The sequence below is a fragment of the Lygodium microphyllum genome, chromosome 11 (assembly GCF_053477565.2).
Source record: "Lygodium microphyllum isolate KBCC chromosome 11, Lygodium_microphyllum_v1.1.10, whole genome shotgun sequence".
In the NCBI taxonomy this organism is placed as follows: Eukaryota; Viridiplantae; Streptophyta; class Polypodiopsida; order Schizaeales; family Lygodiaceae; genus Lygodium; species Lygodium microphyllum.
In genome coordinates, this window is record NC_141145.1 from 92,780,236 (window position 1) to 92,803,203 (window position 22,968).

Below are 22,968 nucleotides of genomic sequence, written 5' to 3' on the forward strand. Positions count from 1 at the left end.
AATATTGCCATTTAATTCAATTTTGACGGAGAGAGAGAGAGAGAGAGAGAGAGAGAGAGAGAGAGAGAGAGAGAGAGAGAGAGAGAGAGTGAGTGTGTGTGTGTGTTTTTGGCGGGGAAGAGAGAAAATGATGAGAGTGAGCTGGGAGAGAGAGTCGACGATGGCAAGATTGCTCTTGCCCTAGGGCTTGTGTGCTTACATGCCAATCGATGGATAGCGCTGACCTCATGGTTTCCTGCTTGCGCCTCGCTCGCCTATAGCGGCTCTTAGTCACCCCATGCCTTGATTCGCCTATAACCTCTATGCCCTTTTCATTTGTCCTTTGTGCCTCCTTGTCAACTTTGTGTAGGTATTGTTTGCTTGTAGTGGCACACAGAGAGAGAGAGAGAGAGAGAGAGAGAGAGAGAGAGAGAGAGAGAGAGAGAGAGTATTTATGAAAAAGAGAGAGAGAGAGAGTATATTAACGTCTCTAAAAGGCCAATGTGGCCTATGAGACCAAAGCAATACATACAATGATAATGGTGTGTTTCTCATTTGGAACGAGAAAAGGTGAAAAACATACCTATAAGATTGAAAAAATGAAATAGTGTCCTATAAAAGGGAAACATGTCAATGATCTAAAAGTGAAAGTAGAAAAAAGGAAAACTCTCCATCAATGAGATGTTTGTCCTCTAAGAGAGAGAGAGAGAGAGAGAGAGAGAGAGAGAGAGAGAGAGAGAGAGGGAGGGAGATTAGTCACCTCGTGCTTGTCTAGCGTGTTGCTTGCCTGGGGGCCACCTGTACCATGCTTCTTGCCGCACAGAGGCCCTGTTTCTTGCAACGGTTGTACAAACAATGTAGTGTAGCCATGGAACCCTTTTTCATTTCCACAAACCACCACCTAACAGTGTAGTGTAACCATGCAAGTCAAGCTGACCAAAAGATAGTAAACTCTTTTTAATGTGAGGCACATATTTGACATCTTTCAACATTAGCTCTTGCCCATTATCTAAAGACAAGTGTACAGTGCCACTTCCATCAATGCTGCAAGCATGGTTATTTCCAAGATACACCTTTCGAGAACTGCCTACATTGAACCTGGTTAAGAGGTGTGGTGATCTCATAGGTAGTTTTCAGCTTCTCCCATATTGCATAACCTGTATCTAAACCCTTAATGTCTGTCAAAATGTCATCAGTGACACCCATCTTAATGTAAGCCACAACCTTTCTGTTAACTCCGGCCCAATTTGCATGAGACATTTGTGTGGGTTTATCTTTTTGCAAAGCATCCTCACAATCCTTTAGGAACAATATGCCTTGCATACGGTCTTTCCAAAGATCAAAGCCATGACCATTAAACTGTTTGATTTCCATCAAACTCTTGATGTCTGAACTTGAAGAAGTTTTAGCCATTTTATCACGAACACAAGAGTAAATGCCTTGGACTGTAGAAGCAAACCAGCAAATGCACAGCTGTTCTTCCTCAAACAGTAATAAATCTTTGCTGTTTGTACAAAAAAACCAGCCACCACATGGGTAAAAACTGCAGAAATTTACCAAATTTTGCACAAAGCCCCAAAATTTCTGGTTCAATAGTGCATAAATGTCAGCCAATCTGACCCAGTTGAGCAAAATTTTACCAATGCACGAAAAGCCCCAATTTTTCGGGGTCCAATGTTAGGAAATTTTTCTCAAAAGAGCAAAATTCAGACAAATTTGGCAAAATCCGGAATTTGATTGAGGTCAACATACACAAGTTAAATTTGAGAAAAGCCCCAAATTTTTGGGCTCAAATTTATACATATTTGAAGACTATGCTTCCAATGTGTGAACTTTGTCAAAGGAAGGGAATAATCGAGATTATGATAAATTAAAAAAAAAAGACGGAAAGGAGGAGGTCTGTTGATCTTGTGTGACTGACTGCTCATTGGTGTCCGTTTCACGTGCATCGCCCTGTCCGTTGGTCAGTAGATCATGCCACAATGATCCCCTTCGTCACGATCGCCACACACACTGATTTTCTGCCTTGTTGTCGCGTCTTGCAGCCAGCTAGCGTCACAGCGCCTTCTTGCCCATCACGTTTGTCGCCTCGAGTCCTGCCCGCGCGCAGTAACAGGCGCTTGGTCCACGCTCGCTGCCCAATTGTGAGCAGCTGCCACCTGGTCCACGTTCCGGTCGACCTGCCATGGCCCAGCTCTTGTCACGTCTTTTGCGTGCCGTCAGCCCGTCAGTTGGTCCCGTTGGGTCTGACCAGACTTGTCAGGCAGTCCATGCCGTCAACTGGTCTGATCTCGGAAAGTGTGCAGAACCTGTGCTCTGATACCAGTTGTTGGAGCTCAGTTGGAGGGGTGAGCAACAATTCGAGGAGAGAGAATGACGGAGAGAGAGGGAGAACGTGAAAATATGATTAGATTTGAGTGTACCAACAATGTGTTGGTACACAAAGAATAAAATGTATTTATACTTAGGGCGGCATATGAGGGTGCATTCACATGTACAACTGAATAATGTGCGTGTACTATACACGGAGGTGGAAATAGGCCTTTATCCCAACGCTCGTAGGGGACAAAATGCTTTTGTAGTTTTGGCAAATTTTTTGGATGAAGGAATTTTAGAGGCTTTAGCTCAAAAGATGCAAGTGAGGCGGGAGCAATCTTGCCCACAAATCCCTTGGTTTTACCAATGCGGATTGCTGCTTGGAGTGTCCGTGGGATTTGTTCCAACAGCAAGAAACATGACATGTGGCATATTTTGCACAAGAACCGTTGGGATGCTTTGTGTGCCATGAATGTTCTAAAATAGGATTTTGGTCTTGGCTTTCTTCATCGACTTCAGGATATATATTTCATTCGCCTCAATACTTGGCCGCATGGTCTGCTCTGCATGAAGACTCTTTTTTACCAGAAATTGTGGAGATGCAAGTCTTGTAGCACTATGTGTTCTCCGACCATTTCCCTTTGCAACTTGACACGATTAGGCAAGCGGTGGAGGCCTTTGCTAGTCTCCTGGTAGGGTGCCCCTGAGATTCAGCTCTTCCTTGTGAAGTCATGTGGCTTTAGGGGCTACATGACCCAGCTCCTAGAGAGGTTTTCATGTGATTTTCCACTACAAGGATTGGACTCCTTTGAAAGATTGATTTCAAATCTCAAGAAGGTGTGAAGACACTATGGCATCTATCATGCTTTGCTTAATCAGCAGCATTTGCATGCCACGGAAGACATGTTGGCCTTGGTCCTTTCTATTGCTGGTCGACTTGCCACATGATGATTTTCTGATCTCATTGGCAGCTTGAGTGAGCAAGCTTATTCAAGGCTTTCAGCTACACTCTTACCAACAAGCTAAGCAAAGGAATTTGATTGATGGCATTCGAGACAGCTTTTGCTAGACTCATAAGTTCTTTGGGCCTTGCATGAATCCCCCAATGTGGGAAAATGTGGTGAGATTGCAAGGTGCAAAAGGTCAAATGGTCACAACTCCCAGATCAATTGTAAGTATGTGTAGGGAATGCTTCGCAGACCTTTTGGGTTTGTGATAGATATCTTCTTTGCAGGATGCGCAAGCTCGTGCGCTGTTTTATGCTCCGGTTAGAGATCAGGTTCCCCATGACATGCAAGATTTCTTGGAAGCTGATATCGGTGAGGGTGAAGTTATGGATGTCTTGTTGCATTTGCCAAATGATAAAAGCCTCGGCTGGGATGGCATCACCAATGAATTCTTTGGCACCTATGCATTTCTTTTGGCAAAAAATTTGGCTACCATGTGCCAATAGATTTGGGCATGAGGCAACATGCGTTTATCATGGAAAGAAGGGTTGATCAAGCTAATTCCCAAAGTCCCCTCCCAAGTCTTTTTCCCCTGTGAGATCAATCTGACAAGGCTGTCCTCTTAGTCCACACTTCTTTGCACTTGCTACTCACCCTATTCTTTCCTTGCTATCGCATCTTGTGGATATAGGGCAATTAGCTAGTCTTTCTCTACCTTTGCAACGACACTTTGTTGATTACGCTCTGGCTGATGATACTTTCATGGTTCTGAAAGCTAATGCTTCTAATCTTGGATCAGCCTTGGATGTATGGGAATTGTTTGGGGACCTACAAATCAATGCTACCAAATCCTCCCTTATTGATTGCACGATCTCCAATTTGCCAGATTTAGGGTGGCAAGGTAAGGTTGTACATCATGACAACATTGTAAGGCCTCTTGGTTGCCCCTTGGAGGTTGATGGGCAGCGGAAAGTCTTGCTGAAATGGATATCGCAGAAATTGGAAGCCAAGTTTGTCTATTGGAAATCTCAAGCTTGGCCATTCCATGTGCGTCTCAAAGTAGCCCAGACCATTATGCTCCCCATGCTCACCTACTTCTTGCCATTGTTACCTTGAATGATCTCATCTGCCACTTCCATTTCATGCTTTGGAAGAAAGATTCTATGTAGATAGGTATATTGTGGATATCGTGGAGTCGTGTTTGCACCCCCCAAATCCATGGGAGGTGGGGCTGTTTTGGATGTGGGGACCCATATGACAGCCTTTTGTTGGTCATTGTTTCAAGCCCTCTGTATTGGTCAACATCCCTGGACTCTTATTGCTTATACTTTCCTTGAAGAGCAGAGCCTTTGGCATGGCAATACAAGGATTTAGGATTCTTGGTGGCATATGCTTAATGCTGACACTCACTTTTCTATGTCTGCCTTGGATCTTCTTAATCATTTGGTGTCCTCATGGAAAATTGTCCTTTTCAAGTCCTGTTGGCATCTGGGATAGGTGGCTAATTCATTGTTGATGGAAATTCTAGCAATTTTTCCTATTCTTATGGGAATGCAAATAACAGGAGAGACCTAAATTTAAGCACATGGCACGTCTTGGATTGACCTCGATGGCTGATGCCACTCGCATGCCCTAAGGCACCTTGATGTCCTTTCACACCTTGAGAAGAGTCTTCTAGGTACCATGTGGATAAAATGACATCTAGGGTAGAGTCTTCGATCTCTTACAAGATCAACAACCCCTTATTGTTCTAGATTCTGATTGCCCTTGGTAGGACTCGGATCTTGCAAGGTGTTTGACCTTTTAGTCTTCTTGAGTTAACTGGATCTATTATCTCTTGATCAAAGACCGTGCATGGTTAACCACCAAAGTCAAATCTCTTTGGAGATTGCACAAACCTGAAGCTTGGTGGAAATTGTCAATAATGGAGGGATGGATCAATAAGACACCATTTCAATGTACGGTATTCATTTGGAGAATGTTGGTGGGGGGGCTCCCTCTTGCATCGGGCCTTCAACACAAAGGTATTTCTAATGGGAGTTTTTTCTTTTGTGCAAGTGTGGTTGAGTCTTCACGTTATAGATTCATTTCCAAACCTTTTACTTGGAAGATTTGGGCCCTTCTCTTGGACATTTGGCTTGCGGTGGTGGACACATGCATGGGTCCGCTTGATTGGGTTTTTGGTAAAGCTAAATAAAGTGGTTTGACACCACCATATATGAAGATCGTTTTTCACTTTTTGGGATTTTGGGGTTGTTGGCATATTTGGGTCACTCACAATGCATGCGTTTTGATGCCACCTTGGGCATTCAGTGTCATAATGTGAAGCTTAAGGAACTTCTTCAATGGCCGCTTGACCTCCTACAACATGCGGATATCTTGGTCAAAGATGATTTAGTTCCTTGGCATACGACAATCTCCTCTGTTCCTTTGCCATGACTTTGTATCTTTTATGCACGATGGACTAGAGCCATCATGTGTCTTGTACTCTTACAAACTTGTATTTGTGTTTTCATCATTAATACAATTACCGATTATGAAGAAAAAGAGAGGAGGACCCATTGCCCCCCCCCCCCCCCCCCCCCCCCCCCCCCCAAAGAGCACAACCCACAAGAATAGCCATCTACTTGGCTGCTCACATGTACGCGTGATCCTCCAGGTCAGATGACTTTTGATGCTATTGGTAGAGTCATCACTCCACTGGATTGCAAGTATCCAAGTTTTACTTTCCACTTTGTAGATGCGCTTGCCTCCTTAGGAGCCGACCATTAGAGACCCAATCCCTTTGTGGTGCGAGGAGACTTCTTTGAAGATGGTAGAAGACATGGTAACCTGCAATGATGAGATGGCTTCACCCTACCTTGATGTTCAACCATTTGTCAAATGCAACAAGCATCTCCATGAGGACCCTAGTGTTGCTTCTAAGGCCTCTGACCTAAGTGATTCTCCGTCTCAGTCATATGCTCAGGTGGCCTTCACTTCATAGGATTTGCAAGAACGGAATTAGGAACAACTGCTCGAATTTGTGAATATCCTCTTGGAAGAATATGTTGAGCATAACCATCGAGCTATCCCTATCTATAAGGAGGAGGTCTTGGATACTGAAGTGGCCACTCGAGGTTCTTCGTTGCTTTTCAGCTTTTCATGAGCAAGGCATGATTCTCTTCTTCACAGGACGGATTCCTGTGTTTACTAGGATCTGTATGTTGCTGACCTCCATTCTTCAGATTGATTGTGTGGAGATCTTTGCTAGTTCATGTGGATTTTATGAGGTTGTGCTTCTCTCCGCTTCATCCTGGGATTTCTTCTTCCAAAAGCAGCCCCTCTTCTCTGAGATACAGTTGGTGCATATTGTCTCATGGTATCCACTGCCAGGATTTCAATGTTTGCTGAAGCACCAATGTCTAGTATGAGTGGATGTGGAGAATTGCTTAGTTGTCTATTGGGTCCTTCTCAAGGATGCAATGGTGGCCAAAGGCCAAGTGTTGGTATCCCATATCTAAAGGCAGTCAGTAGAAACAAACTATGCATGCTGTGGGATATTGCTAGGAAGTGACCCAGTTGGTTGCACCTCAACTGCACGGGCATGCAGCCTCTTTCATTCTAGCTCAGGTGGGGTACTTTTGGTGGTCATTGTTTCTCTGTGGTCAACTGGGTCACTTCATGGCAGAGTGTCTAGATTGTAAGAGTACTGTGGTGGATTAGGCCGTGGATAGGGACCAACATCCATCCCTCCATTCTGCTGAGCAATAGATTTTTTAGCCCAGTCAGTCCAAAGTCAAGCAAGTTGCTCCTTCTTCAGATTTGAAAGCACAGGGACAGAAGCCTGACGCGCTGAAGGAAAAGCAAAGGAGACTTCCGTGCTCACAGTACCTGCTGACCGTTCTTCTTTGTAGGATCCTCTCGCACTTATTTGTGTTGCTGAGACAAATCCTCCGATGCCCCTACTGTTCGAGTTCCTACTATTGCCAAAACTGTAACAACAACCATTGACTTGGCCATCGCCACGCACTCCTGACCTTCTAGCTCAGCTAACCTTTGATGCTACTTATAGAGACATCATTCCATGGGATCGCAAGTATCCAGGTTCTACCTCCCACTCTGCAGATGCACCTTCCTCTTCATGGGCCAAACATCAGAGACCCAATTCCTTTGTAGTGCTGGGCAACTTCTTTGAAGACAGTGTACTGGAGACATTGGCAGTGAAGGCCCAGCCTCACGCGACAAAATCTTGCCACAACCCTTGATCCTTTGTGTTTGTATCATCCGGAGTTGCCTTTTGCACTTGTCATTTGTTTCACTGAATCTGTTGCATTTGGTTCAAACATGACGGCTTAGAGTGACCCTGCACTTTGTAATCTTGTTATCTTGTGCTTTTTTTGGTAATTAATATAATTATCCCTAACGAGAAAAAAAGAGAGATTTATAACTGTTTTTTGTGTGACAGAGTGCAAACCCACCATTCACAGGAATTGAGTTGGATCATAGTGATTCTGGGAGGGAGGGATGTGCTGTCAGCACCCTCACAATAACAGCTGAGCCAAGGCACTGGAAAGGAGCAGTCAAAGTTGCTGTCCAGGAGGTTTGAGATTGATATGTTGAAGTTCCTTAGGGCAAAAATGGAAGTATCACTTGTGTATGAAATGGAATTTATTTTGTTTGTCCAGGTTCGCAGGCTAAAAGAGTTTGGTGTTACAAAAGGTGAACTGACAAGGTATTTGAATGCCCTCTTGAAAGACAGTGAGCACCTGGCAGCCATGGTAGACAATGTTCCTTCGCTGGACAATTTGGACTTTATCATGGAGAGTGATGCCCTTGGTCATGTAGTGATGGACCAACGCCAGGGGCATGAGAGTCTGTTAGCTGTATCAGAGACTGTCACGTTAGAAGATGTAAGTGTGGCTTTTACCTTGTAGAGGAAATTGGGCGTTATCATTATTCATTTGAGCTTGTGTGTGAATGTGTTGTGTTTAAGTCCATATTCGTGTGCCTGCACAGGCCTTTTACTGGTGTGGGTATTATGGTTGCATGCATGCATGTTAATTCAGATATGTAGAAATATTGGATTTACATGTCTGTATTGTAAAGAACCATGGCCAGTTTGGTATATAGAGACCCATAACAAAATCAATGGAATAGAGATGAGGCAATGGTAATTTATGTGGCAAGAGGGATGGATAACCCATCATGCAAGGTTTAAGGCAACGCTTTAAATGTCTGACAATGTATTTAAGTGTAATATGAGATTTATAATGTGGCAACAAGAATGTACACACATGCACACAGAAGTGTTCAAGCCTTTCAGATGAAACATGCACACGTACGTGCACACATAGCTTTGCAATTATGTTCTTAAGACCAGGATACAAGTGTATGTTCATCCATATACTTTGCACAGAGTGCAGTTATGATCTCATGAGCTTCCTTGTGTGTGAAGGATAATTATGGATGTAAATATGTACCCTATGAGTGACTTTAAAGAATATTCAATGTTTTCTCAAATTTTATTGTATAAACTGACAATTTACCTTGAACTTTCCAGGTGAATGTTGTTTGTGCGTCTCTGCTTGAGTACATTTCTGAGTTCGGAAAGCCATCTGCTCCTTTACCAGCAGCTATTGTAGCATGCGTTCCAAAAACTATTCATGAGGAAGGCATTGGGGATGTTGATTTCAATATTACTGGTGATGATATTTTAAGTGCATTAAAAGAGAGCCTGAATGAACCCTTGGTTCCTGAGCCTGAGGTTTGTTATGTCCTTTTTTAATTCTGGTTCTAGAATATTAAAAGAAATGCAAAATGTAGTCCTGTCAATTTTAATATGCATTTTAATGTTGTGCAAGGTAATTGACATATTTATAGTAAGGACATACAATGCTCTCATAACATTTTAAGTGTTGAAACCAAATTATTGAATCAGATAATTCAAGCAGTGAACAGCACTGAATAGCTGAAGTATTTTTGACTATATATGCACAACTTTACATAGGTTTTTTCCATCTTGAATGAAACCCGGTTCTAACATTTCGCGAAACCTATGAAACTTGTTTCGTACCTCTGGCAGTAGAAAGGCCTGGCAACTATTTGGGGGGGGGGGGGGGGGGGGGTGGGGGTGGTGTCTGAGGGGAGGGTGGCTGGAAGTGATGAATGGAAGGAGGTAGGGAGGAAGGAAAGGCTAGGTTGTCTGCACTTGCACAGGCATTTCCGTTGAATGCATGCATCTAGGAGGAGCCAATTAGACCTTCCAAAATGCCTCAAATTGGTGGTAGTGAAATCATTTGCACTTACTCGCAGCTTGACAGGGAGCTGTAGGGATACCCACTCCAATCAAGGGTGGGTCACTCATTTGGTTTAAGGTTTCTCCTCACTCCAATCTGATTTTCTCCTTTGTAAGGAGAAGGCAGTAAGTTGAGCTAGGTAGGTAATTAACTTTTTCATACAATGTTGTTGAAGTGGGAGTTGCTAGACAAAATAGTTTATGGAACAACAAAAAAGCTAATGGTAGTTTGTGGTTAGAACAAGGGAGGGAGGGAGGGAGGGAAGGAGAAAGGACATATTCATGGTTCTTTTCAATGACAGCTCGAGGTGCCTAAGGAGTTGATATCAAAGTCAAGGCTTGCAGAACTCAAGGTGCGTCGAAGGCCTTGCTTTGTCAGTCTTGGTGAAAACAACAGCAGCACCAAAGTAATTGATGAAACGACTGGAGTCTTTCAAAGGCATCTATCAAATGGCATCCGTGTGAATTACAAGGTTTCCAGATTCTTTCTAAGCTTCGAACTAACTGGTTGTCTTTCTAAATGTTAGGTATACATGATTGTGTATGGTTTATGGAACGCTTTAGTTTTAGACTGCTCTATAGGTCTTACAAAATGATTTAATGTGAGACTGTAGAATGGAGTTATATAGGAACTTTTGGGGGCATCAAGTTAGAGTTGCCCAATATTAGGCAACTCTGGATTAATGTGCAAGAATTAGCTTTATTGACTAAACTAGATAGCTGTAGCTCACTTGGAGGGTTAAAAGAGGCAACGGATTTTGTTTGGAATGGGAAAATTCCCAAAGTTTCTAGAGAATGGCAGAATATGAAAGAACTATGGTAAACTTGCTTCAATTAGAAAGAATTTCTGCAGTAGTGTATGTTTGCATGTGGTGTATATGCTGTTGGAAACAGATGTGCCAAGCTTCCACAGTGCATACTGTTTTTTTGCATGAAGGTTTAAAGTTTTTTTTTTTTTTTTTTTTTTTTTTTTTTTTTGTGGGGGGGGGGGGGGGGGGGGTGTTTGTTTTTCAGATATCAAAGAACGAGGCAAAAGGTGGTGTTATGAGGCTTGTTGTTCCTGGTGGGAGAGCACGAGAAACTGCTAATGCAAGTGGTGCAGTTGCAGTTGGGATGCGGACTTTAAGTGAGGGTGGCACGGTTGGCACGTTTGCACGGGAACAGGTAAAATTCTTCTCCTGATTCCCAAGATGGCTGCTTGTTGCCTAGCAGCACCTTGTACATGGATAATTTATGCTTTCTTAAAATAATTGTGTTACTGGTGAAAACAGGTAGAGCTATTCTGTGTCAGTCATCTGATCAACTGTGTGCTTGAAGCCGATGAAGAATTCATTTGCATGGATTTCCGATTTACTTTGAGAGATGGTGGTATGCGAGCTACCTTTGAGCTTCTTCACATGATCTTGGAGGTAAGCTATGGTCCAAGTGGATGGGTTTCTGCTTACAATTATTTCTTTTTGAAATGATGCACGTAACCTTTTGTGGCTTTCTGGTGCTTCAACAAAGAGATTCTCAGTTATGGAATCTTTATTATGCAGCACAATGTCTGGGTGGAGGATGCTCTTGATCGAGCAAAACAGTTGTATCTGACATATTATAGGGCAATGCCTAAGAGCTTGGAGCGATCAACTGCCAACCGCCTGATGCGTGTGATGCTGGATGGTGAAGAACGTTTTATGGACCCAACTCCACAATCTTTAAACAAACTCACATTGCCTGTAGTCAAACAAGCAATTCTTGAACAACTTGTCACAGGGAATATGGAGGTAATCTTTCATAGGTGCAAAGGAAGTCCATGGAAAGATTTTGGAGAAATTGTAACCATTTTTTGTAATTTTATGAGTGATCTTTTACTTTTACTGCAGGTAAATATTGTGGGAGATTTTACAGAAGAGGAGGTAGAGGCATGCCTTTTAGACTACTTGGGCACTGTAACAGCATCAGTGGCGGATCCTGCAGCTGAATTGAAGGAGAGGCCAGTTGCTGTAAAGCCGCACCCGAATTCTGAACTTATGCATCAAAAGGTGGGAAATGTGGGCCGTTATTAGGAAATCTAGTTATTCCTATGATTGTTGTAGTTTGTATGCTTCTATCTGCATGAGTGCGCTTCTTATGAGGTTACTTGTTTGAGAAGATACTGCTACTGGTTGAAGGAAATTAACTAGTTCTGCTTTCTCAATTTGGAATATGGTGCAGATGTTGAATCAACAAAAATGCTTTAGATGCAATTTCTTGTTCTGTCCAGAGTTACCACCGTGAGTTTGGGGTGCTCTATCAAGAACTCTTTCAGACATCTCCGCTTGGGAAGCTGCCCCAGTCACAATCATAAAACCTGGTGAGAGGCTACAGAAGGATGCCTCCCAATCATTGGTAACCCCAGGAGGAGTGGATTGTTAAATTGTGCTTCTGGAAGTTCTCATCTCTTTAGACATCTTGGGCATCTGCTCCAAAGAATGCCTTCTAAGGCTCTTAATGCTCTGGAAATCAGTGCCTTTGCCTCACAGATTCTCTAGGGTCTCCAGATTTTGTAGTCAACCTTCAACATTTGAAGAGTGCACTTGAGACAAACCAGCCACTACCTCTATCCAGAAAGAAGCTCATACTCCGTCCTCTATTAAGGCATAGATGTTGAGGATTCCAATGCAAGACTCCAGATATCTAGCCTAACCTAGTAGACTTCCTCTGTGATGATAGTCCTGTGAACTTGCACAGAAGAATTGAAGTGCACACTCCATGCCATCCATGGGTGCCAATGCAGTACTCTCAATAGGTGGATTGCCTCTTGGAAGAACCTTCATGACTCTACTAGCCTAGAAGGAGATCTTGTGCTCCTGAAGTACAAGCTTATTGATGCGTCCAGCAAGGGCTGGCTGTTGCTATGCTGAAAGATGAACTTTCTGGGACCTTGCACTTGATTGACAAGGCATCTGCAAAAGATCTTGATAGCATGGTGCCAAAGATGAAGTTGCTGTACCAAGGAACTGTTTAGATGGCAGCCTGCGATGGCACTGTAGGATAGCTGTTGACCAGCTGTCATGCTACCTGCCTTGAGGTGAGATGGACTATGAAGATACTTTGTTCCATCAACAGCACCTTGGCTTTGCAGGGGGTGTGAATGCGCAGGGTAGAATGGAGCCAATTCCAGAGCTCTACTTGGAAAAGGGAGTGACCCATGATTTATCCAAAGATTGTGGTCTCTGTCAACTCCTCCATAGCACAGACAGTTTTGGAGTTATTCCTTAGGAGAACTACCCACAAAGAATATGACTAAGAAGGGAGAGGGATGCTGCCACAAAGAGAGGGAGCAAGAGAGTAGCTGGTTGGTTGTTGGGGTGGACATATTGTGAGTTGTGCTTATTAGAAGAAGACACTTGCATAGATTTGATGGGGACCTAGAAGAGAGGTGTGTAGAGATCCATTCTGTGGTAGGGCTCTAGATGCTCCTAATAAAGCATGATTGGAATAAGGTGGAGGATCTAGATGAGGAATATTAGAATGATTCTAGTTGCTACACAACATTGGCACAAACAAGGCACTACTTTGGAGGAGATGGGAGAAGAGTCTTAGGCAACGAAGTTCACATTCTTTCTTCGCCTCCTCATTAGTATGAGTTGCATAGTAGATAGTTTGCTTTGCTTTGTTAGAGCCTTGATAGCATGTGAGAGATGTAGCATATAGCGAGGAGACTTATAATAACTGCAGGAGGACTTGAGGAGAGGTCCTAGAGCTGATTTTTTCAAGTATAGTGTGTAGTAACTTTGGTGAGGTGGCCACAAAGTACTACACAACCTTTTTGGGATCCATGGCTAGACCCCTGGAGTATGAGAGACAGAGAGTTAGTATGATAGAGCACCAAGAGGTTGGTCACTAATAGGATGAGCAAACATCTGATGGCTCTTTTCACAAAGGAGGAACTTGAGAAGGCTCTTCTGACCTTGTGCTCACACAAGTGTCTAGGTGATGATGCATTGAATAAGTTCTTCTCGGGCTATAGGGATGTGATCAACACAAGTGTCATATCTGTAGCGTTGACAGATTGGGGATATCATAGTGGAGATTGATTGCTTTGCTTGGAAGTGCTTACAAGATCCTTGAAAAGGCAATTGGTGGCCCTCATGATGCCAAACATTCTTCATCCCACTCAGACTCATTTTGTTTGAGAGGGCAATGTCTTGGACTACCTTTTCACCTTTTGGGGTAAGATTGGGAATTCTACTGCAGTGGGTTAGAGAGTTGCAATTCTCTATTTTTTAGCCTTTAGCAAGGTCCTTGTCAATGGCCTTAAGAGGGTAGAGATTCGGTATTTAGAAATTAGTGAGACAAGGATATTTGTTAGCCCCTTTCATGTTTCTATTTGTAGCAGAGGCCATGAGTTCTTTTTTGATAGATAGATCTACTTGTATTAGAGGTGTCAGGTTGCCATCCTAGAGTTTTGAGAGCTTCTTGATGTGGAGTTTAAAGATGATAGAACCTTTTATTCAGATAGGGATGAGAGAAAATTTAGAGCCTCTATTGCAGCGGTAAAGATCTTCATTAGAGCCGTGCAATTTAATCAATTGTCACAAGTCATATGGCTTTCAAGTGTGTGACACTAGACAGTCCAAGTGACCCGATGAGGACTTCACCTAGGTTCCTTGTGGGACCAGGGTGAGATATCTTGGATGTCATGTGAGTAGCACTTGACACCTCTTCTCTTAAACATTTGGCATAAGCTATTGTATTAGAGCTTCATGACTCTCTTTAGTCAGTGAGTTGTGGTTACCGACTAGGTTTTTCTCATGACCATGTAGTATATCAATTCTTGTTGGGTATTCTTTGGGTCATGCATTGGCTAGATGAAATGTCTTATGAGAAACTTTATTTGGTGAGGAGGAGATTTGAGCCTGATTGGGGAAAAGGTAGCCTAGGATGTTATTATTTAGTGTAGATCTAAAGGAGGCTTGGGGATCATAGACCCAAGTAGCCAAAGTAGAGCCTCATTAGCCAAGCTTGTTATCAAGGGTTTTTCACAAGTGAGGAGCCTTGAAAGAAGCTTTTGCTATGGAGTCTACAATCTATCATGCCTACACTTGGAGGACCATGACAACCTAGCATCCACTCGATTTTCTAGGATATCAAGATTGAAGATTTGGGAGGGAGCTTTGAGGGCAGATTCATGGCTGCCATTCCTAGTGTGTGAAGATTTGTTTCATTTGGTCTTCATCCATTGTCATTGACCATAGCTGGAGAGAAGAGGAGGTAGCCTCTTTTCTTTAACCATGACTTGAGATCTTAGTTTGGTCACATTCTTCGATAGAGGACTTTCTTCTTAGGGGAGATTCTCCCTATTGGCTGCTTTCTCAATGGGAGTTTGGTTTGGTTTTTAGGAAATATTGTTGGAGATCGAGTGGTAGAGACTAGAGTGTCTTAAAGGTGGTGGTGTTTTGGAGAGACCATATCAGAGTGCCCCCCACCTCCCAGAGTGCCTCACTGGGCAGCTACCTTTGAGTAGAGAACATATACAATTTAGGCTTGGATAGGTCTTTTTCTCTAGAGGCAAAATCCTCTTTGGGGTCATTGCAACATATACAATTTAGGCTTGGATAGGTCTTTTTCTCTAGAGGCAAAATCCTCTTTGGGGTCATTGCAACTAGTAGAGATTGGATCTTTACTTTCGTTGCAAGGGAGGATTGTCGGAGAGGATTAGGATCAAGTAGAGTTCACAGGCTGATCCAAATAGAAGATCAAAGTAGTGACACAACGTGAGATGAGATGGTATATTGAACTGGAACTAGTCGCTTGCTTGATTAATGGATGGGAAAAGTGGGCTTATAAAAAAGGAGGCCTCTTTAGAGTAGTTGGATCTAGGAGAGTGGGTTTGACTCCTTCCATGATAGATCATGCAACATAGCTTTCTTTAGCTACACCTCTAGACTCGGAGGAGAATTTAGATGAGCAAGATCAGAGTAACATTAGCAACCACTTAGTAACATAGACAAGATAAGTAAGATTCCTACTTGTCAAAAATTTGGAGGAGGTTGGATGGCAGCTTTTATGTTATGGAAGCTTTCTTACTTCCTATGGCTGTTAGCTTACGCTAGTTTGGGAGTTGGTATATCACATAGCAATGGGAACGCCCTAGTGGCATTTGTGAGATGTAGTGAGATAGAGGAGACTTAGAGGCATTGGTTATGGGATTGTCCTTGAGCTTAAGGAGGTGTGAAGAAGAGCCCTTAGAATGGTCTTTCATTGCATATTCCACCTGAAGATCAAGGAGTCCATCTGAAATTAGGCAACATGAAGCCTAGAATCAAGCTAGTATCTCTTGATACTAATCTAGTGCGTCTTGGCACTTGTGTTTCTTGGCACATCCAAGAACAATTCGTTTGCTGGTTTTACTTCAGTTCTTGCAATGAAAAACATGAAGATTTTTAATGTGGAATGCCCAATTGATTAAATTCGTTGTAAGTCTCAATCTCATTGTAAAAGGATAGACACTGCTCGAGTATACTTGTGATAAGACCTCGTTCAAAATGTTTGAACTTGAGCATAGCCAAGTTCAATGGAGAAGGCTTTCATGCCTGGAAGGAGAAGACCATGTACCACCTTATGCAGAAGGACATGTGGGACCTGTTTGAGGATGATGTAGATAGCAATAAGGAAGATGATAAAGATGGGTTCGTTAAAGAAGACCAGCTCAAAACAAATAAGTGAAAAAAGATGAATAACAAGGCTCTAGGCATCATTGCCTTGGGACTATTTGATGATGTATTGCACCATATCTTTGGTAACAGAGATGGTTAAAAAGGCTTGGGATGAGCTTGACAGGATCTTTGGAAGTCAAGTAAAAAACTCTAAGGTTAAGTTGTTAATGCAACTCTATAAGCTTAACATAAAAAATAACACTTCAATGACTATGCATATTAATAAATTCAAAAGTCTAAAAACTCAACTTGCCACTTTGAAAAAAACAATAGATGAAGATGAAGCCATTGCTGTACTTCTTGCTAGTGTAAACCGGGATCCTTATGAAAATCTTGTCTCTACTCTCAGCAATGTATCTAATTTGTCACATAAAGATATTGAGCACTCTCTTCTTGATGAAGGAAATAAATAGAAGAACAAGAATGCAAAAGATGGTGTTCCATCATCTAGGGAAAATCTCTTATACAACAAAGGAGCTGTGGGAGCAAAAGGCCGAGACCGAGGATTCAACTCCGACAACAAAGATCGGATGACGTCATTATTGTGGTAAGATTGGCCATATAGCCAGTGAATGTTTCCATTGTAAAAGAGCACAACAGATGCAGAATGGTAATCACAAGAATCAGTTCATGAATGAAAGAGAAGAAGAAGAAGATGCTTCCGCCATCAACAACAACTCTAATAGATTGTTTTGAAGAAATTATCTTTCCCTTAGTGGATTTGCTTTGTAAAACAAAACCCTTACAAAAGATGTAAAGTTTCGAGCTTTAACTTGACTAGGCTGACTATGAGCTAGTCTCTCGGGCCATGTCATCATGTAGGGGGGGCAAAAGCCAACAAGTGTAGAAACTCATTATTTGAGGGGGGGTGTTGAGAAATGGCAAATGATGTATGATCCAAGAAGAGATGTCTTGAATTCCATATGCACAATGAGGAGAGTGGAATAACCCAACTACTATAAAGCTTTGTACTTGACTATTACTTTCAATAATGAGTAATGCAATATCATGATGCTTTGTACTTTCAGTTAGTGTCATTATCATTGTCAGGCTCGTACACAAGATTATATTTACGAGTCGAAGCTTCCATCTTGGAACCTAATTCACTTGTGTCACAGTTAGTCTATTCATTGTCCATATCACTATGAATCTAGTCTTCATTTTTCAACCTCCATAGCTGCCATGCTCTAGATCTGTGGTTTTTTACACACCTTACTCGTTAAGAGACAAATTTAACCCCAAATTGACATGGGTTGGATAGCTTTAAATCTCCTTGAAATTCTTCAATTTCAGTTGTTGGAATTAAAGTCTTAGGCCTTGAATTGTGAGCATGTATTTTGCGGTATCTGTTAAAACCCTAATTTTTGCTATTAATTAAGTTTTACAGTAGAGATTGATTGAAATCTCTTCCTCTAATGACTCAATTTACTAGAAAATGTTGAGAGTAGCCGAGAAATGGTTGGAGAATGAGACAGAATGCTATAGAGAGATTATTTTTGATTTTCTTTATAAAAACCACGAATTTATTGTTGTTGTTCCGAGGACGTGAAATTTAATTACTCTGCTTAATAGTCAATTAAAAGTTAATCAAATGTGCAAATGTGACTTGCACATGTGATGTGCTCATTAATTATTTCACAGTGTGGGGATCCATGATCATGAGATATCAGTTCATGGCAAAGTCAAAAGTTATAATAAGTTATGTTTGATAAGTACCAGGTGGTACTCGGTGTGAGATTTTGGCCCATAATAATTTATTGGCCCGTGTGGGATCCATGATCATGAGATATCAGTTCATGCCAAAGGCAAAAGTTATAATAAGTTATGTTTGATAAGTACTAGGTGGTACTCTGTGTGAGATTTTGGCCCATAATAATTTATTGGCCACTAATGTTAGTGGTGAAACGAGAGACAAGGCATTAATTAATTAATCAATACTGGTTTAAGGATCAATAATTGCTAAAGGATGCTTGGGAGACAAATTGGCCCATAAGCTAGATAATGTTGAAAAATGGGATTAGAAGGTTGCTGCTTGGAAAAACCTTGCCCATGCAATTGGAAGAAATTTTTGGGGGCTGATGGAAGTCTATTCTAGCCATCGTGAGAGAGGAAGATGTTATTAGATAGAAAGAGATGCTGTTGATGTGATTTGCAGTTGCCAAGGACTAGTCCTACAACAAGTGACAGCAGTTTGGAGCCTTCCAAGTGTAGGTGTCAGTAGCCCAAGGTCCTTCTAGTGTAGGTGTCAATATAGAGAAGAGAGCAGTAGCCTTTTTGGTAGTCCTAAGTTGTAGATGAAAGCTTCCATGAGTGTTTGAGCAAGGTGGCAGCAGCTTTCAACCTTTCTCATAGTGAAAGTTTGAATTTTCTCTCTCTTTAGCATTCTCTATCATCCTCAAGCCATCTCTCAAGTCATCTCAGCAATATCTAGCCATTTGAGTTATTGGAGGTGGAGTTTTTTATTAATCATTGTTATAAACCCTAATATATAGCAAGAATGAGTGTTTTGATAGTCACCTTGGGATGCATGCTAAAAAAAATGAGGGCCTAGGACTTGAATTCGAGTATCTGAAATTAAAAAATTTCGTGGAGATTCAATAGGTCAGCCAACCCATATTAGATTTGGGGCTTAATTTGTCTTTAAAGGAGTAGGGTGAAGGCCAATCCCCAATTAAACCAAGGGGTAAATTAGTTTGAAGACTTGCTGGTTAGTTTTGACAGCAAGAGGCACTTGGATAGTGGAGGAGATTAGAGAATCTCAGTTGTACTCCTTCCATTCATAATAGAAGCTAAAGAAATACCACAAGAGGTGCCAATTTTGGGACCAACAAGCTGTCCATTGTCCAAGATTCAAGTGGTAAAGTGTGCCTTTTCAGTTTATGTGAATTTTAGACTTGCTGTAATTACTGTTAAATCAGGTTATTGCCACCCTATCCAAGGAGGAAGGCTAGTTTGAGCTGCCATGATTAGGAGAGCCCAATCTATAGTTGACTTTAGTCTGAGGGCCAAAAATGACTATTGATGGCCTCCAAGTTTGTTTTCCCCTGCCTGTTTTTGCCTTTTTGGTGCTGTCGCATGCTGCTACAGGCCTTCAAATAGCTGTTTCCAGCTTCTGGGTAAGTCTCTAATGCTATAGAACAATTCGATAGCCTCTTCTCACTCCCCAACAGCCTCCTCCCTCCTCTTAATGACTGGAATAGACTTCCAGTAGCCCCCAAAAACGTTTTTCCCACTTGCATGAGCAAGTTTTGCCAACTGGCAACCTTCTAAATTCTACTCCCATTTTTCAGTGTTACCCAGCTTATTAAATTATTTTTTCAAAATATTAATTCTGAAAATCAATTTAATCATTATCCTAGTGCTTAGAAAATTAATTTCACCAACCAATAATTAAATTGGCTAGACCAATTTGTCTCCCAAGTATCCTCGATGAGTTATTGACCCTTAGATTGGCATTAATTATTTAATTAATACCTAGTCTCTGATGTGACCAACATTGACATTAGTGGCCTATAAATTAGTCTAGGCCCAAATTTGACACCAGCTACCACTTAGTACATGTCAAGCATAACTCCTTACAACTTTTATCTTTGGCACCAATTGATATCTCAGGGTCATGGGTCCCACGTTGTGAAATAGTTGACTAGCAACTAACATGTGCAAGTCACATTTGCACATTTGATTAACTTTTAATCAAATGCTAAGCAAAGCAATTTCACATCCTAGTGATAGTTAGCCCCACGTCTGGTTTGGTAATATACCCCACTAGATTGGTGGTTTACATAAGCATTGGATTTTTGATGCACTCAATTGCTCTTTCTAGGGTCTTTTTTGTTCTTTGTTTTTAATCCTCAGGGAATTTCCCCAAGGTGTCATTAATAGAAATTTGTCTTTTCTGAAAAGAAAATGTTTAAGGGGAGGATTTTCAGACAATTTACATTTCTTAGGGAGAAAAACATTTTCAGAGTGTGGATTATATGGATCCCATCTCTTTTATTCAGCTGGAGTCATATATGGATATGACATCCTAATGGAGATTTTGATACATCCCATTCAAAGAATTGTATGTATTGATCCTTGGTGGGAAGCTGTAGAAAATTTGCACCTGGATCTAGAAGGGGTTTTTAAAAATAGTGGGATCTTGCACATGGGATAACAAAGGTGTAATGTTTTTGTTGCACCAACAGTCCAGAAATATAGTATGGATAGAAATCTGCAGATCTTTTGGGTACCTATTTTGGGTTTGAAGTCAGAAAATTCTGTGAAGCTTTTGGAAGCCTATTTTATTTTGGTTATTAAAAGAAAAGGTTGGAACTGTCATTTGTGTGTCTTAAGATGCTTCCTGTTAAGTTCCTAGGTTCTTGCATTTAGCCATATTTTCATTTCTCAGCCACTGGTTTGGTCTTACAGGTTTATTTAAAAGATACAGATGAGAGAGCTTGTGCATATATAGCGGGTTCAGCTCCGAATAGATGGGGATTAACGTCAGATGGGCAGGACTTAAATTTTTCAATCATTCGTGCCAATGTTACCACCAGTAAGATTGATATGCTGATTTCTCGTTATTGTTTTTGCTAAATATGATGCTATGGATAAGGAATGTGTACATTGTTTCATGTCAATGAAAAGTGTGTGTATACTTTTTTAGTGTTGGAGTTGAAAGCACCTGTGTTGTGTTTGCATTCTTGAACATTTAATTACTTCAGGTTGCAAGAACTCTTGGAAATTTACTTAGTTTTTCAAAAGACAAATCGGCAAAATTGGCACAGCAGAAGTCTTTTGACATGTCCTTTCGAACAGTTTGCAACCTGAGAACTATGTGGCGAATGAGTTGCTTTTGATTTTTTTTTTTTTTTTTGAGCTAGCTGGCTGTTTAAAGACACCTATAGTTGCTTTTTAAAATCTGTCTTGGAAATGTGATATGTGCCTGAAAGATATTATTGATAGTTTCGTTGGTTTCAATCCTTGAGATATGATATGGAAACTCGTATGTTGTTGCTTCAGATTCAGCATTTTCACTTTCTGGGTATTGGTTTAGACATGCTTGATTAGTGCCACCATTGGTGATGGCATTGGGAGAAGGAAAGATTGGTTTGAGGGTACAGAAGACTCGTTCAGATTATTGAATGTATGGGAAAGGGACTGCAAGGAAATCTAACCACGAGTATAGTAAGCAGACTTGGAATCCCTTTAGAATGATTGTAAGGAGAATCGCTCACTCACACACACACACACACTCTCTCTCTCTCTCTTTTTTTTTTCCGTAAAAGGTAATTGTATTAATTACGAAAAAAGTACAAGATTACATGATTACACGAGTACAAGAGACACGAGGGCCGTAGGCCAACGTGTGGGAAATCCCCGGACTAGGGTACTAAAAGGTTACACCAATCATGGCAAGGACCCAGAGGCAATTGCCAAATGCCAGGAATGCAAATCCTCCCGAGGGAGCAAGTCAGAGTGCCTGATGAGATCTAGCTGCCAATGCAAGAGCCCTTTAAGCCTTGCAATATGTCGCGGTACATTAGAAGCCGAATCAAAGAGAAAAGCATTTCGGGTGGTCCAAATGTGCCAGCATCCCCAGTATCTGAAAAAATGGAATAAGATCTTCATATGTAACGGTGGCGGTGTGGGATACTTCGGGCACACAAAAACCCAATCAAAAGGAGTCAGTGAGGACCCCACCACTGCGTGCCAGATTTGCGACAAGAGTGATCAGATATTCTTGGCGAGCGGGCAAGAAAGAAAACGATGTCGGGCCGATTCCGCCGAAGTGGTGCAGAAGAAGCAATTGCCATTTGAGATTCGACGCTTGGAAAGGGCCGAGGCAAGAGGAAGACCACCAATCATTACCCGCCACAGAAAGACCTTGCATTTGAAAGGTGTCTTATTCTGCCATCCCTCCATCAGCGTTGCCTGCCACGATGACTGTGATTTCCGCAGGCCCCAAACAGTATTAACTTTCACACCCAACCATTGGTGATCTTTAATGAGAAGATGATACACCTGATTAGTAGAGGCCTTTTCCAGACTCAACCGGCCTGCAAGGTCCCAGTCCTGCCAAGGGCGATCCATAGCCAGGGCAGGAAAGGGTTGCCTACCGTGAAGTTCCGAGGAAAGCTTCCCCCATAAATCACGGTATCCGCGCGGGATCCTGAAAAGTCTCCTAGCAGTCCGAAACGATGCAAGGACATTGCGAGTAGCAAGGGTAGCATTCGCAATCGAAGTCACACCCAAACGGGCCATGCGGTTAAATCTTGGTCTAAGCTGATGTTTATCTTTCCATGAAAGTAATCTGGATACTGCCAACAATTCCAGCTGAAAAGAATTAGTCTGTACGCGGTCCCCTACAGGATGCCAATGGGCCTTTTGGAGCACCACTTTCCCAGAGCCGACCAAGTGCAGTAACAAAGAGGAAGAGGGACTGGAAAATCGAGAGTCAGCATTAAGGACATGCCACCATGAGGCCCGAAGCGGTGTGTTACCCTGGCGGAGCCCGCTGTCCTCAAGAAAATAACGGGCTATGATGGTCCACGGGTGATGATCCACACACATGGCACGAAACAGAGACCAGCGAAGAGCCAGCATATGAGTTTCTGCATCCAAAATAGCTCCACCACCCATGCGCTTAGGGGTACATGCATGTGACCATGAAATCCAAGAAATGCCTGCCTGCAGTGAATCTTTCTTCCATAGCATGAAACGAATGGGATGAGTGAGAGCCTTCAAAGTAGTGGGCGTCCATGGCAGTAATGGCAGGAAATAC

The 22,968-nt window shown here is 42.0% G+C and overlaps 1 protein-coding gene across 1 annotated transcript in view; it reads left to right on the forward strand.

The window, feature by feature from the left end:
* Positions 1-22,968, forward strand: part of LOC148029087 (Insulinase (Peptidase family M16) family protein) — a 165,513-nt gene that overhangs the window by 128,004 nt on the left and 14,541 nt on the right. Inside the window, exons 10-18 of the mRNA XM_087687848.1 lie at positions 7,690-7,824; positions 7,910-8,134; positions 8,785-8,988; positions 9,822-9,992; positions 10,534-10,683; positions 10,791-10,928; positions 11,058-11,285; positions 11,385-11,543; positions 20,613-20,739. Of these exons, the coding sequence (XP_087543974.1) occupies positions 7,690-7,824; positions 7,910-8,134; positions 8,785-8,988; positions 9,822-9,992; positions 10,534-10,683; positions 10,791-10,928; positions 11,058-11,285; positions 11,385-11,543; positions 20,613-20,739 (1,537 nt within the window). The remainder of the gene's footprint in view (positions 1-7,689; positions 7,825-7,909; positions 8,135-8,784; positions 8,989-9,821; positions 9,993-10,533; positions 10,684-10,790; positions 10,929-11,057; positions 11,286-11,384; positions 11,544-20,612; positions 20,740-22,968) is intronic.